At 40.0% G+C, this 16,192-nt stretch overlaps 1 protein-coding gene and 1 pseudogene across 2 annotated transcripts in view; both read right to left on the bottom strand.

Annotated features, from left to right (window-relative positions):
• The window catches only part of NDUFAF2 (NADH:ubiquinone oxidoreductase complex assembly factor 2), a 225,447-nt gene that overhangs the window by 83,136 nt on the left and 126,119 nt on the right, over positions 1-16,192 (bottom strand). For both annotated transcript variants that reach the window (XM_003408053.4, XM_023545491.2), the window contains exon 2: positions 13,661-13,750. In XM_003408053.4, the coding sequence (XP_003408101.1) occupies positions 13,661-13,750 (90 nt within the window). The remainder of the gene's footprint in view (positions 1-13,660; positions 13,751-16,192) is intronic.
• On the bottom strand, positions 4,375-7,234 carry LOC111749970 (COMM domain-containing protein 4-like; annotated as a pseudogene).

Here is a 16,192-nt window from a genome sequence, read left to right as displayed (position 1 = left end):
CCCACAGCTGTGGTTGGTGAGCATCATCAGGCCTTAGCTTCAACACCTGGAAGATGAGCTGCTGCAGAGGTAGAGAGGGCTCATATTTGTTAAGTGCCTAGTGGGCACTGGGCATGGTGCTGGATACTTCATATTTAGAGGAAGGGAGTAAGGCAGGTGCCTGCAAGGAAGTGTGTCAGAATCACATAAAACACAGTACAGTATAGAGCTTAGGAGAGTAGGCTCTAGATTCAGATTTTCAGAATTCAAATCCCAGCTTCATCACTTGCTAGTTGTCTCACCTGGGGCAAGTTATTTAATTTTCTAAGCATCAAATTTCTCATCAGTAAAATATACTTTAAAATAGTGTCTACCTTTTAGGGTTGTTGTAAAAGTTGTATGAGAAATCTACAATATTTACCTCAGAGCCAGGCATAAAGTTAACATGTAAATATAAATTATTGGTATTATTATCATTAACATTCAATAAACTTTTATTTTTTTATAACAGAAATTCCAAAATGCAAAACTCAATATCTGCTTGGCCTATGAGAATATATAGAAGACTGTGAGAAAACAAATTGTAAAGACTATCCTCTTGGTAGAAAAACAGTTTTACCACTTTAGTTGGTTCAATCCTCATTACAAAATTGTGATTTTACATCATAAAATATATCATTATATTCTGTAATGTAATATGGAGTATCTTACCTTTGGAAGATACTTAACTTTCCCAGGTTTAAACACGAAGTAGTAATGGTGGGAGATGAATCTAGGTCTGACCATTCTCTGCCTCTAAAAACCATTCATGCTCTACTAGTAGTCCCCCAAGCATTAGTGAGCAACATGCAAAGAACACTACTCTAGGAAGAGGAGTAGGTTGCGGCCCTAACTACATGTCAGAAAAGAAGAATTATTGACCCCATTTTGGTTTGGGAAACTGAGGCTCTGAGAGATTAAGTAACTTGCCCAAGTCACCAGTTAGTGAGTGGCTGACTGGAATCAAACCCTGGTTGATCTCACTCTAAAGTCTGGGCTCTGTTCATTTACCAGCCAACTTTCTTCTGACTGACTACACCAGCCTGCCTCCTATCATCCAAACTGTAGCACCAGGACCTGTCCTCATGACAAGCCCAGCACTGAATGGCTGTGAAGGTGGAAATAGCAACATTCATCTGTGGACCTGAGATTAGTTATTTCTCCTTGTTCTGTTCTCTCTCGCCCTGATTCCAAATATGCGCTTCCATTCCAGTTCCAGCATTCTGCCTTCTTTACTCCTATTTCTCACCCTCTACTCCTGCTACTCTTTCTGTATTTTTTTTCCCATTAGCTCCCACATTTAGCCCATTTCTAGCCACAACATGCAGATGTTTTATTTCCGTTTTTAGGCTATGAGGTTGCCAAGGGCAGTATGCACCCGTGGGAGATTTGTTTTTCTATCACCTAAATGCCTTGAAAGGATCCCTGGCGGCGCAACAGTTAAGCGCTAGGCCGCTAACTGGAAGGTTAGTGGTTTGAACCCATCTAGAGGCTCTGAGGGAGGAAGACCTGGCAATCTGCTGCCATAAAGATTACAGCCTAGAAAGCCCTTTGGGGCAGTTCTTCTCTGTCACATGGGGTCACTGAGTCAGAATCGATGGCACCCAACACCAAATGCCTTGAAAGAGTAGGTACTTAATACAGCTGTTGAATGAATACCTCTACGGTAAAAATATTCATTGTAATGGGATTTTGACTTGTATTAAGAAATCCAGCTTAGCAAAACCAAGATTCTTCTATACTGTCAAGTGACTTATGGAATTTTTTGAGTGCCTTTTTTATGGTCAAAGCAAAAATTAATTATATTTTATGGATTTTTTTTTTTCTAGAAAAGAGGCTCCTTCTAAAATAATTCGTGATAAGCCATATAACCCCTAAAAGGGTTTAAGCAGTAAATCTTCAATTTTAATTTAGATTGCAAAATTTATTCAGAAAAATCACCTGCTTTTTTTTAGGCAGGGATCAGCAAACTACAGCCTGCAAGCCAAATCCGACATATCACCTATTTTGTAGATGGCCCGCAAGCTGATAATGGTTTTTACATTTTTAAATGGTAAACAAAAAAGCAAAAGAAGAACATATGGCCCATGAAAACTGCATAGAATTCAAATTTTAGTGTCCATATATAAAGTTTTTTTGAACACAGCCACCCACACTCATTTGTTTACATATTATCTATGATTGCTTTCATGCTACGATAGCAAAGTTGCATAGTTGTAACAAAGACTGTATGGACCACAAAACCTATTTACCATCTAGCCATTTACAGAAAAAGTATGCCAACCCCTGCGCTAGGACTACCATTTGGAAACAACTTTATATCCTGATTATTTCATCTAAAATAAAAAACATTATTAAGGATTATACTTTTTACTAGTGATTCTAGGGTCTATGAACATGTACCAGTAGGCATAAGATCATGCTGAAAAAGTATAATGGTACAACGCACACTTATCACCACCATAAGAAAACAACGCAAAATAACAATCTGTTCTACTGCTCAGTCTATAAAACAGCATTTTTAGTTTTCTTGTAAGGTTAGGGAAAAAAATACTTCAGTAGAATACAAATCATTAAAGCAAATATCCCAGGTAGGTGGAGAGGTTGGGAAACTTTGATATGTATTTTTTAAAGCTTACTGGTTTTGCGTAAGTTGATAAAATTCATTCATAGAAGTAAGAATGTAATAGAACTCAGATACTGAATGGCCTGGTGGTGCCATGGTTAAAGTGCTTCGTTGCGAATCAGAAGGTCAACAGTTCCCATGATCCAGCCGCTCAGCTGAAGAAAGACGTGGCAGTCTGCTTCTGTAAGGATTTGTTTGTTAGGTGCCACTGAGTTGCTTCTGACTCATAGCAACCCTATGTACAAGAGAACAAAACACTGCCAGGTCCTGTGCCATCCTCACCATTGTTGTCATGCTTGAGCCCATTGTTGCAGCCACTATGTCAATCCATCTCATTGTGATGTCCTTCTCCAGGGAACGGTCCCTCCTAATAACATGTCCAAAGTATGTGAGACGATACCTCACCATCCTCACACCCAGTGAGCATTCTGGCTGTACTTCCTCTAAGACAGATTTGTTCGTTCTTCTGGCAGTCCACAGTATAGTCAATATTCTTCGCCAACACCATTATTCAAAGACATCAGTTCTTGTTTGGTCTTTCTCTTTCATTGTCCAGCTTTCTCATGCATATGAGGTGACTGAAAACACCATGGGATGGGTAAAGCACACCTTAGTCCTTAAAGTGACATCTTTGCTTTTTAACACTTTAAAGAGGTCTTTTGCAGCACCATTAAGATTTACAGCTTTTGAAACCCTATAGGGCAATTCTACTAGACTCACAAACCACTCGTTGGCAATAGTATTTTTGGTTTAGTCTATTAATTTCCATGGGGCACTATTCTCTAAGATATCAGGGCTTTCTCTAGCTTCATTTTCAATGGCCCAAGGAAAAATATCTTTTTCCTTTGTAGTATATAGATAAAAAAAATTCAACTGCTAAAATAAATTTATGCATTTATAATTCTATAATAACCATGTTCTTGAAATGTCCTCTTGAGATGATGTTTGATGCCCATTCACTTATGTATTCAGTAAAGATTCCAAAACCCATTGCCGTCGAGTCAATTCCGATTCATAGCGACCCTATAGGACAGAGTAGAACTGCCACATATGGTTTCCAAGGAGCGCCAAGTGAATTCGAACTGCCAGCCTTTTGGTTAGCAGCCATAGCTCTTAATCACTGTGCCACCAGGGTTTCCCAGTAAAGGTTACAGCTGGAAATTTTCAATGTGATCACTCACTCATATAATCATCCCCAGTCCTCCAGAAACTACGTATTATAAAGGAAATGTCCTGCTGAAGGTTGGTAAAGGTTAGAAGGAGAAAGCAATAAAAGTAAGCATTGATATCAAATCGTTATATTTTTTTTTTCCCTCAAAACCTTCTGAAAGTGAAACTCCATCCAATTATATACTATGTAATGATTTTGCCATTGCTAATTAAATCTGTATGGTGGATACTGTGTCGGTCTTTATTATAACATAACCATTGTTTGAATAGAATTTAGCAAGATAACTGGATAGTTTATGTCTTAAATCCTAGCATTCGTTCATGGTGTTCATTTGCATTCTTATCAGTATGCATGAGATTTTCACTGAACTTTATTATTCCTATTGGAACATAACACACTATACAATGAGCGTAAAAGTGAGCATGCAAATTAAAGCTTCCATTAATCTCTAAAAGAGGCTAGAAGAAGCGAGGAAAAAACTTCATGAAGCATGCATTCTTCAGATCTCCATAGGCACTGAAAATGGCTGATACCCTTTCAGAAGCATTGCCCACAGAGGTTGAGGTAGGCGAGAAAATCTTTCACCAGACACAGTAGATGACCATTCAGAACTAAAATTATGAAAAGGTTATTAAGAGTCTACATCCAAAAGATATAGATGTAGAAATATATGTTGTTCACTTACGGAAGAGAAGAGACTGTATGTAATAAAGCCTCATTAAAAAAAAGAAAAAAAAAATCTTTGCCAGTTCTGAGTACTGATACTTCATGAAGAATTATAAAGTAAGAAATCCATATATTTTAACTGTGAAAATTCTTCAGAGGATATACTAGGAAATGAATCATTTTCTGGTTACTGACACTTAGGTGTATCTTAAGGTCATTATTAAATTATATGGCATATATAAGTTACTAATTCTGTGATGCTCACGGCTGTTCTTTACACTTCCATTTATTCTTCCTGACGTGTGGAAACAGTTGACAAGTGCCTTTGATGGGGAGGAAAGGCAATGCTGGACAAAGGGCCTTAGGATCTCTATGCTAAATTCTCAAGTGAGGACCTGGGAAGCCAGGGACCCGGGAGGCCGGGCATCCTGCATCCTGGGGCTGGGGCCACTCCCCGAAGAGAAGTTCAAAGGGCAGCCACTTGACACAGGTAGGAAGGCTCTGCAGGGGCCCCAAACACCATTCTCTTCAGCCCAGGAAGCTCATTAGGGTCTGGGCCTGCTTCAGTTCTGCCAGTAGGACCTGGAACTTTCCTGCTGAGAGGGACATGGCAACAGGCTGGGCCTTTGCACCCAGGGCAGATGCCACCTCCAGTCGCAGGTGCACCATGGGTTCCTCCATGGACCGCAGCAGGCTGGAGCTCAGTGTGTAGACCACCCTCCAGGGGCTTTGCTTCTCCTTGTAGCAACAGCGTAGGATGGCAGCACGCTCTTTGGGCAGCCCTGGCTGCAGCAGTTCACTGGACAAGGACTCGCCATCCACGCTATGCTTGGCTGCACTGGAGACGATAAAACTCAACATCGCCACCAGGGCCTTCACATCACCTGTCTCAAACTTGCCATCAGCTGAGAGCTTCAGGATCTTCTCATAGTCAATCCCCTATCCCAGAAGCTCCTTCAGCACCTGGCTGCACAGCAACTGTAGCTTCACAGAGGAAATCTTAGCCAGTGTGCTGATCTCTGCCAGGACCCAGTTGGGACAGTCCAGATCATTACAGAACTGGAACCTCATCTTGCCAGGCATTCTGGGACCATTTTTAGCAATAATTGTGCCTTGGATAAACCCTACTGGCTACGATATTGCCACTGTGCAAAGCAGTGAGCTTCCAGACTAAAACAGACTAGGAAGAAGGACCCGGAAGTCTACTTCTGAAAAGAGTTAGCCAGTGAAAACCTTATGAATAGCAGCAGAACACTGCCTGATGTAGTGCCAGAAGAAGAGCGCCCCAGGTTGGAAGGCACTAAAAGATGACTGGGGAAGAGCTGCCTCCTCAAAGTAGAGTCGGCCTTAATGATATGGTTGGAGTCAAGCTTTCGGGACCTTCATCTGCTGATGTGACATGACTCAAAATGAGAAGAAACAGCTGCAAACATGCATTAATAGTCGGAACCTGGAATGTACGAAATATGAATCTAGGAAAATTTGAAGCTCTTAAAAATGAAATGGAATGCATAAATATTGATATCTTAGGCATTAGTGAGCTGAAATGGGCTGGTATTGGCCATTCTGAATCAATCATATGGCCTGCTATGCCGGAAGGACAACTTGAAGAGGAATGGCGTTGGATTCATCATCAAAAAGAACATTTCAAGATCTATCCTGAAGTACAGTGCTGTTAGTGATAGGATAATATCCATATGCCTACAAGGAAGACCAGTTAATATGACTATTATTCAAATATCTGCACCAACCACTAAAGCCAAAGATGAAGAAATTGAAGTTTTTGCCAGCTTCTGCAGTCTGAAATTGATCGAATATGCAATCAGGATGCATTGATAATTACTGGTGAATGGAACGCAAAAGTTGGAAACAAAGAAGAAGGATCAGTAGTTGGAAAATATGGCCTTGGTGATAGACACGATGTCGGAGATTGCATGATAGAATTTTGCAAGACCAATGACTTTTCATTGCAAATACCTTTTTTCACCAATATGAACAACGACTATACACATGGACCTTGCTAGATAGAATACACATGAATCAAATTGACTACATCTGTGAAAAGAGACAATGGAAAATCTCAATGTCATCAGTCAGAACAAGGCCAGGGGCTGACTGTGGAACAGACCATCAGTTGCTCATATGCAAGTTCAAGTTGAAACTGAAGAAAATTAGAACAAGTCCACGAGAGCCAAAGTATGACTTTGAGTCTATCGCATCTGAATTTAGAGACCATCTCAAGAATAGATTTGACATATTGAACACTAAAGGCCGAAGACCAGATGAGTTGTGGAATGAAATCAGGGACATCATATATGAAGAAAGCAAGAGGTCATTAAAAAGATAAGAAAAAAAGAAAAGACCAAAATGGATACCAGAAGAGACTCTGAAACTTGATCTTGAACATCAAGCAGTTAAAGCAAAATGAAGAAAGATAAAGCAAAAGAACTAAACAGAAGATTTCAAAGGGTAGCTCCAGAAAACAAAGTATTATAATGACATGTGCAGAGAGCTGGAGACAGAAAACCAGAAGGAAAGAACATGCTCAGCTTTTCTCAAGCTGAGAGAACTGAAGAAAAAATTCAGGCCTTGAGTTGCAATAGTGAAAGATTCTATGGGGAAAATATTAAATGACTCAGGAAGCATCAAAAGAAGATGGAAGAAATATAGTCCTTATGCCAAAAAGAAATGGTCAATGTTCAACCACTTCAAGAGGTAGCATATGATTAGGAACCAATGATATGGAATGAACTCCAAGCTTCACTGAAGGCACTGGTGAAAAACAAGTCTCCAGAAATTGATGCAATATCAATTGAGATTTTTCAACAAATGGACGCAGGGCTGGAAATGCTCACTCGTCTATGCCAAGAAATTTGGAGGTCAGCTGCCTGGCCAACCAACTGGAAGAGATCCATATTTATGCCTATTCCCAAGAAAGGTGATCCAACCTAATGTGGAAATTATTGAACAATATCATTAATATCACACACAAGTAAAATTTTGCTGAATATTGTTCAAAAGTGACTACAACAGTATATTGACAGAGAACTGCCAGAAATTCAGGTTGGATTCAGAAAAGGACGTGGAACCAAGAATATCATTGCTGATGTCAGATGGATCCTGACTGAAAGCAGAGAATACCAGAAGGATGTTTACCTGTGTTTTATTGACTATGCAAAGGCATTCGACTGTGGGGAGCACAACAAACTATGAATAACATTGTAGAGAATGGGAATTCTGGAACACTTAATTGTGCTCATGAGGAACCTGTATGTAGATCAAGAGGCAGTTTTTCGGAAAGAAAAAGGGGATACTACGTGGTTTAAAGTCAGGAACAGTGTGAGTCAGGGATATATCCTTTCACCATACCTATTCAATCTGTATGCTGAGCAAATAATCCAAGAAGCTAGACTATATGAAGAACAATGATGGGGCATCAGGATTGGAGGAAGACTCATTAACGACCTGTGTTATGCAGATGACACAACCTTGTTTGCTGAAAGTGAAGAAGACTTGAAGCACTTATTGATGAAGATCAAAGACCACCACCTTCAGTATGGATTACACCTCAACACAAAGAAAACAAAAATCCTCACAACTGGCCCAATAAGCAACATTATGATAAATGGAGATAAGGTTGATGTTGTCGAGGATTTCATTTTACTTGGATCCACAATCAACACCCCTGGAAGCAGCAGTCAAGAAATCAAGACACAAGTCACCGGGCAAATCTGCTGCAAAGAACCACTTTAAAGTGTTGAAAAGCAAAGATGTCACCTTGAAAACTAAGGTGCACCTGATCCAAGTCATGGTATTTTCAATCCCATCATAAAATGCTTGTGAAAGCTGGACAATCAATAAGGAAGACTGAAGAAGAACTGATGCCTTTGAATTGTAGTGCTGGCGAACAATACTGAATATACCATGGACTGCCAAAAGAACAAACAAATCTGTTTCAGAAGTACAGCCAGAACACTCGTTAGAAGCAAGGATGGCAAAATTTGGTCTTACATACTTTGGACATGTTGTCAGAAGGGATCAGTCCCTGGAGAAAGACATCATGCTTGGTAAAGTACAGGGTCAGCGGAAAAGACGAGGATCAACGAGACGGACTGACACAGTAGCTGCAACAATTGGTTCAAGCATAACAATGATTGTGAGCATGGTGCAGGACTCGGCAGTGCCTCATTCTGTGGTACACAGGGTCGCTATGATTTGGAACCGACTTGATGACACCTAATAACAACAACATGGCTATTACTGTTCTTTTTCTTAGTCGACCTTATTGAGGTATAATTTACATACAATGGATTGAAACCATTTTAAGTGTACAGTTCACTTCTGACAAATGTGTACAACCCTTTGACCAGCACCACAATGTGTGTATAGAAAATTTCCATCACCCCCAAAAATTCCCTAGTGCTGGTTTACTAGAAAGCAGCCACCCCTACTCCAGTCACAGCCCACAGGCAATGAATGAAATGCTTTCTGTCACTACAGATTAGTTTTGTCATACTTACAATTTCAGATAAATGGAATCTTACATTATGTACTCTTTTGCATGTGGCTTATTTTAGTCAACATAATGTTTTGGAAGTTCACCCATATTACTGTGTGTGGTGAACAGACTCTTCGGGTGGCCTCCACGAACTTTGTCTCCTGGTGTTCACACCCTTCTATGATCTCTTCTCTTTGAATGAGAGCTGGACCCGTGGCTTTATTCTAACAAAGCGGACATGGCAAAGGTGAGGGGATGTATGTGATTATTTGATTCCGTTACATAAAATAGTAGCTGAAGTCTCTCTCTCTTTGCTGGCTGTAAGGAAACAAGTGATCATGTTGTGAAAAGAAACTGCTGGACACCTCCAGGAGCTTAGAGAAATCTCTGGGCAACACCCAGAAAAAAAAAAAAAAACTGAAGCTGTTAGTCTTACAACCACAAGGAACTGGATGTTGCCAACAACCATGTAGGCAGGAAAGTGAATCCTTCCCTAATTGAGCCTCCAGATGAGAACTCAGCACTGGCTGACATCCTGATTGCAGCCTTGTGAGACCTAAAGTAGAGAAATCAGCTCAGCTGTGCCTGGCAAAAGAGACAGTAGTTCATGGATTTAATTAGACCTGCGGTTCCTTCTCTGGTTCCTGGGTTGTCTTCTTCCTCTGTTGCTTCAAGCCTACTTGCTTTTGATCACTTGTTCTTTTACCTTTGGCTTCTGCACATGACACTTTCCTTTGCTTCTACTTTTTTGGATGTTCCTTTTCCGTCTCCACTGCATCTAAACCTTGGAGTAACCTACAGATTAGTCTTTGAACCTCTCTTACTCTCTATTTACACTCATTCCCTTTGTGATCTCATCTAGTCTCATGGCTATGTTGTTGTTTAGCTGATGTTCAGTTGGCCCCCGACTCATGACGAACCATGCACAATGGAAAAAAGTGCTGCCCGGTCCTATACCAATCCCCAGATCAGTTGTGGATTGAATCTGTGTGATTCCTAAGGCTTTCACTGGCTGATTTTGGAAGTAGATCACCAGGCCTTTCTTCATAGTCTGTCCTAGTCTGGAACTCCGCTGAAGCCTGTTCAGCATCACGGCAACACACAAGCCTTCACTGACAGACAGGTAGTGGCTGCGCATGAGGTGCCCTGGCTGGAAGTTGAACCCAGGTCTTCTGCATGAAAGGCGAGGATTTTACCACTGAGCCACCACTGTCCCCATCTCACGGCTTTAAATACCATTTATTTTCTGATGACCACCAAGTTTTTCTCTCCAGCCCAGACCTTTTCACTAAACTCTTGGCTCATATATCCAACTTAACATCTCTACTTAGATGTCTAATAGGCATCTCAAACTTAACATGTCCAAAACTAATCTCATCTTCCACCCATACCTGCTCCTCTCAAAGTCTTGCCCATCTTGGTTCATGGCAACTCCATTGTTCCAGGTGCAGCCAAAACACTGAAGACTCATCTTTGACTGCTCTCTTCCTCTCGCTCCACCTCCAATCTGTCAACAAATTCTGTTGACTCTACTTTCATAAGACTGGGCTCCCTGCTACCTCTCTGCTCTCAACTCTATTACTTTCCCTCTGGCTCTGTTCTAGTCCACTGGCTTCCTTGTGATTCCTTAAACACCTGTGCATCTTCCTGCCTTAAGGCTTTTGCACTGGCTCTCCTGAGATGTTCTTCTACTAGTTATCTGCTTGTCCAGCTCCTTCTGTCTTTTTGCTGTTGTTTTTCTTATTTTTTTTAATTTTACTGTGTTTTACAGGAAAGTTTATAGTACAAAGTAGTTTCTCATTCAAAAATTTATATACAAATTGTTTTGGGACATTGATTGTAATCTCCACAATGTATCAGCACTCTCCCGCTTTCCTTTTCTACCCTGGGTTCTCCGTGTCTACTCATCCCTTCTGTCTTTATTCAAAAGTCATCTTCTCAGCAAGGCCTTTTCTGAACACTATTTAAAACTGCAAAACCCTCCCCAAAACTCTCTATTCCTTTTTCCTACCTTAATTTTCTGTGGCCATCTAACACACTATATAGTTTATTTATCTGGTTTATTGTCTTTCTCCCACCCATTCACCCCAAAATGTAAGCTCCATGAGTGGAAAGATGATTAATAGATGCTTATTAAATAAACAAATGAAAAGGGCAAATTGTCGACTCCATACTGTGTGAGACTATGCAATTTGTGAATACCTGTCATCTACTACTAGCAGTTGATAAATATTCATCTCAACCTGAAAATACTTTAGATGTATTCGGTGCTGACATCATTTACTTTAAAAGTTTTGTTTTGTTTTCCCTTTCTCTCTCATTCCCTATATATAGGCAGTCCCTGGGTTATGAACAAGATCTGTTCCTAAGTCTGTCTTTAAGTCAAATTTGTAGGTAACTCATAAGAGATACATATGGTTCTTAGTCAATGATTGTCTTAATATATAGTATATATTTGACCTTTCTATGCATATAAAACACTTAAGAAACACTTCCGAATTCTGCAATTGTTTTCATGAGTGTCACAAAGTAGTATGCGCATTCATTATTATGAACCATTGTATTTAATTCAAATTTTTAATGCAATAGGCTTTACGGTGGCCTGTTCTTAAGTAGGTGTTGTCTGTAAGTCGGAAGTTTGTGACCCGGGAACTGCCTGTATAGTGTTTATTTACGTCTTAATGATGTACTTTTTCACGGAGTAGTGTTTTTACTTTTTTTTACATTTAACTGATGTGTAAAACTGTAAAAACAATTTTAGCTTCAGTTTTTGCTGATACTTTTGTTTTGAGGCTATGCCCCCACAGAATAGTTAAGCAGAATTACTAGATCAGGAAAAAGGCATAAAAAACATTAGACCTTCATTCCAATTCTCTGAAAGTCTCAAAGGCTGAAAAATGAGCCATTACCTATTTGTTTATTTATAACTTATTTCTATAAACATTTTAATTCTATACTATTATTGGAAAAATGATAAAATAGGATCATTATAAGAAGGTGCAAGCATTATTCAAGAATTGCAAATGTGGCTCACAGCACTGGAAAGTCTGTTAAAATAAGAAAGCTCAATTACTTGCCCTAGAAGTTACCAATTTATATTCTGTATTTCTTTGAAAAAATCTCTGGTATCTACCCATTTGTATGTTCTTTTCTTATAGTCCTAGTATTTTCATACCTAATAAGAGAAATGAAAAATTATTTTCACTGAAATGGTATTTACACTCACATTATGCCATATTTTTATGTATTAAAAATAACATAATGCCTATAGTTACCTTATGTAAGAACCCATGCTAGGCCCCAACAGGAACCAATGGGTCTACTGCTTACATTATGCAGCTGCATTACCCAGGCAATTTACTTCATCTTTCGAAACATTAGATTTCCTATCTATTAAATGGTATAATAACAGTACCTACCCATCAGATTGTTGTGATAATTAAATAAGATATGATTGTAAAGCACTTGGCACAATACCAGGCATACAGATAAACACTGGCTAAGTGTTAAGTGATGTATAAGATAGATATTGATGTTTTCATTAAACTTCTTTAAGTTGTAAACAACGAAAATGAACTCAAGCTAGATTTCATTTATTCAATAAATATTTACTGAGCACTTACTATGCACTTTGTTATGTGCCAGGCACTGTACTAGCAACTAGTAAGCAAACAAAAGACTTTTATAACACAGATACAGAAACGTCACTTCCTGTTCCATCCACTGAAAAATTGCTGCTGTTTTATGTCCCTACCATCTGCTATCTTATTTCAAAGTCCTAAGATGGGCATCTAGAGTCTCTAGGGGGCTCAAATGGTTAAGTGATTACTAGCCGAAAGGCTTGCAGCCAAAAGAGGCCACTCGAAAAACAGGCCTAGATTTCTGCTTCTGAAAGGTCACAGCCTTGAAAACCCTATGGTGCAGTTCTACTCTGCACACATGGGGTCGCCATGAGTCAGAACTGACTCGACAGCAACTAACAACAATCAACAGCAAGACAGGGATCAAGTGTTCATCCTGGTCTATGTAGGGGTCAGTTAACGGGTCACTAGGAATAAAAAAGATATTCTAAATGGTATCTCCAATAAGTATTTTGTGCACAATAATAAAAGATAAAACTGAGGCTGAGAAGTATGAGTTACTTCCCCAAGTTCATATGTGCAAACACAGTGTCAGCAACTGAAAGTGAGTTGTCTCCTTACATTTTACGTTCTAGGTGCCTCACTCACCTCATCCTAGTCCTAGCTCTGCTATCACCTAATAAAACCCACTGTCATCCATTTGATTCCCACTCAGAGTGACCCTAAAGGACAGAGTAGAACTATCCCATAGGGTTTCCGAGGCTGTAAATCTTTATGGAAGCAGATTGCCACATCTTTCTCTCGAAGAGTGGCTGGTGAGTTTGAACTGCCCTTTTGGTTAGCAGCCAAGAGCTTAACCACTGCACCATGAGGGCTCCTCTTTAATGTCTAATTCAATTTTACATGCTTCCCTGATTAAAATTTGGTACCTTCACAATTTTCAAAGAAATGTAATGTCTCAAAAAATAGTTCCATGGATTCATGTTTTTTAAAAAGTTTTTGAAAAGAGAATAAGCATGTAATTACATATGCTCTTACTGAACTTGTATATCATTAAACAATTGGTCTCTCAGAAGATTCCACTAAAAGCAGAAACTTACCTTCCCACTCTGCTGGGATATCCCCTGTTTCATAGTCTACTTCTTTTTTCTGTGCTGCTTCTACAATTCTTTTCTCTCGAATAGTCTGTCCTATAAGACAAAAATAATTAATAAACTTTTAAATGAACCCACAATACAATAGTTGCTGCAAGTAACACCTTATCCTTTGATGTTGCACACCTCCATGCATGGTAAAAGAATTACATTAACAGGAAAAGAACAGGTGCCTTTTAGAATTAGGTATATTAGAAGATGCAATTTCTAAACTATTGCAAAATTTTTATATTTCCTACCACAGTATGCAAAATTAATTTTGGTAGACTAAATCCTGGTGGTGAAGTGGTTAAGAACTAAGTGAGCTACAGCTGCTAACCAAAAGGTCAGCAGCTCCAATCCACCAGCTGCAACTTGGAAATCCGATGGAGCAGTTCTTCTCCATCCTATAGGGTCGCTATGACTCATAATCGACTCAACGGCAACAGGTATGGGTATGTCCAATAAACACAGGATGCCAAATGAGCAAACAATTAATCCTGTTGGGTACTAATGGCTAATAAAAATCACTTTAATAATCAACAGAGGATTCAATCCCTTCAAACAACATTGTTGTTGCTGTTAGGTGCTGTCAAGTCAGTTCTGACTCATAGCGGCCTCATGTGGCGGAGTAGAACTGCTTCACAGGGTTTTTTTAGGCTATAATCTCTACGGAAGAAGATCTCTAGGTCTTTCTCCAGCGGAGTTGCTGGGGTGGGTTTGAACCACCACCCTTTCAGTTAGCAGCCGAGTGCTTAACGGTTACACTACCAGGGCTCTTTACAAGTATATATTAGAGGTGCCCAAGGCTACTGGTACTGCCTGAGGGAACTGCTACTCACAGCCCCTACTGAGTATGCAGTGGGCCAGAAGATCATGGCACTCCCCTACTCTTACAGTACTTTGGCAAACACAAGGGACCTAAGCATTGTGTTGCATCCTGCCGTCCATCTAAGTCATAATCTCTCAAGGAAATCTGAATGAAGAGGGAAAAAACCAGTGTGCCTCAGGTGTGGGGCTTCAGGTGAGGGATCATCATCAGGAATGGATGGTGACAATGTAGAAAACATGAAAGCAGAGAGATCAGTAAGGAAAAAGAGAGGGATCAGGGATGCTATGAGAATGCCTACATTTCTCAATAATAAAATGTTAATTAGTGTATATTTTTAAGTTCCTATAAAAAAAAAAGGAAACCCTTGTGGCGTAGTGGTTAAGTGCTACAGCTGCTAACCAAGAAGACGGCAGTTTGAATCCACCAGGCGCACCTTGGAAACTCTATGGGGCAGTTCTACTCTGTCCTACTGAGAACTACAGTGAGCTACAGCTGCCAACCAAAAGGTCAGCAGCTCCAATCTACCAGTTGCAACTTGGAAACCTGATGGAGCAGTTCTACTTTGTCCTATAGGGTTGCTATGAGTCGGAATCGACTTGATGGCAGTGGGTTTATACCAAAAAAAAAAAAAAAAAAAAAACCCACTGCTGTTGAGTTGATTCCAACTCATAGCAACCCTACGGTGTAAGCTCATAAAGAAGACAAAAAACTATTTGATATTTTCTTCTGTTTTTAGAAAGTTTTGATTATATTCTTCAAAACAGCTTTGTCAAAACGGCAGCTTCAAAACATGTGATTCTGCCATTGAGCTTTGAGCCTGAGAAAAGCAGGTACGCTTTCTACTTCTCGCTAGTTAACAAGCATGCCTGCCAACTCTGGACAATGCCAGCTGAGACAGGGAAGACACTGGTGGGTAACAATGAGGGGAGCACCAAGGCTGAATCGTGATCAGCCCTGTCGAGGAGAAATCTGGCCCTTACAAAATACTCCTTTTTCTTCCTCCTAGGACAATCTTGTGTTGTTGTTGTTGGGTGCTGCCAAGTCAATTCTGACTCATAGCAACCCCATGTGACAGAGCAGAGCTGTCCCACAGGGTTTTCTAGGCTGTAATCTTTACGGGAGCAGATAGCCAGATCTTTTCTGCTGGGGAGCCGCTGGGGGGTTCTAGCCAACAACCTTTCAGTTAGCAGCCAGGCACTTAACCATTGCACTGGGGCTCCTTAGGCCAACCTTATTGTTGTTGTGTGCTATAGAGTTGATTCCAACTTATAGCGACCCTTGCACTATGCTAAATAGGCTAGGTGACATAATTAAAGAAACTGACCTGTTGCCTGCAAATCTTTCTCTTGCACTGCCTGAAATTCTACTAACTGAAAATTCCTTTGTGCTAATAAGGAAACTCCTGGGAGTGACTGTGCAGGAAAAAGGAAGGCACAAAAGGGCAGCTGAGAAGACTGAATGGCTGGTTTTATCTTCTCTGCCTTAGTGATAGTAAGTGAAAGGCTGGGATGTTATAGACAAGCCACTAAGGACTAATAACCCTTATTGGTTATAGGGTTATAGGGTCAGGGAAGTTCTGCATTTCATTATGGATTCATTTAATCAGACTGGTTTAATCCCAACAGAGAAGTTCCCCAAGTTTTATAGTAGAACTCCCTTTCACTTAT

This window comes from Loxodonta africana, chromosome 2 (genome assembly GCF_030014295.1).
Source record: "Loxodonta africana isolate mLoxAfr1 chromosome 2, mLoxAfr1.hap2, whole genome shotgun sequence".
In the NCBI taxonomy this organism is placed as follows: Eukaryota; Metazoa; Chordata; class Mammalia; order Proboscidea; family Elephantidae; genus Loxodonta; species Loxodonta africana.
The sequence above is the reverse complement of the archived record's forward strand: the minus strand, read 5'-3'. Positions and strand labels throughout refer to the sequence as shown.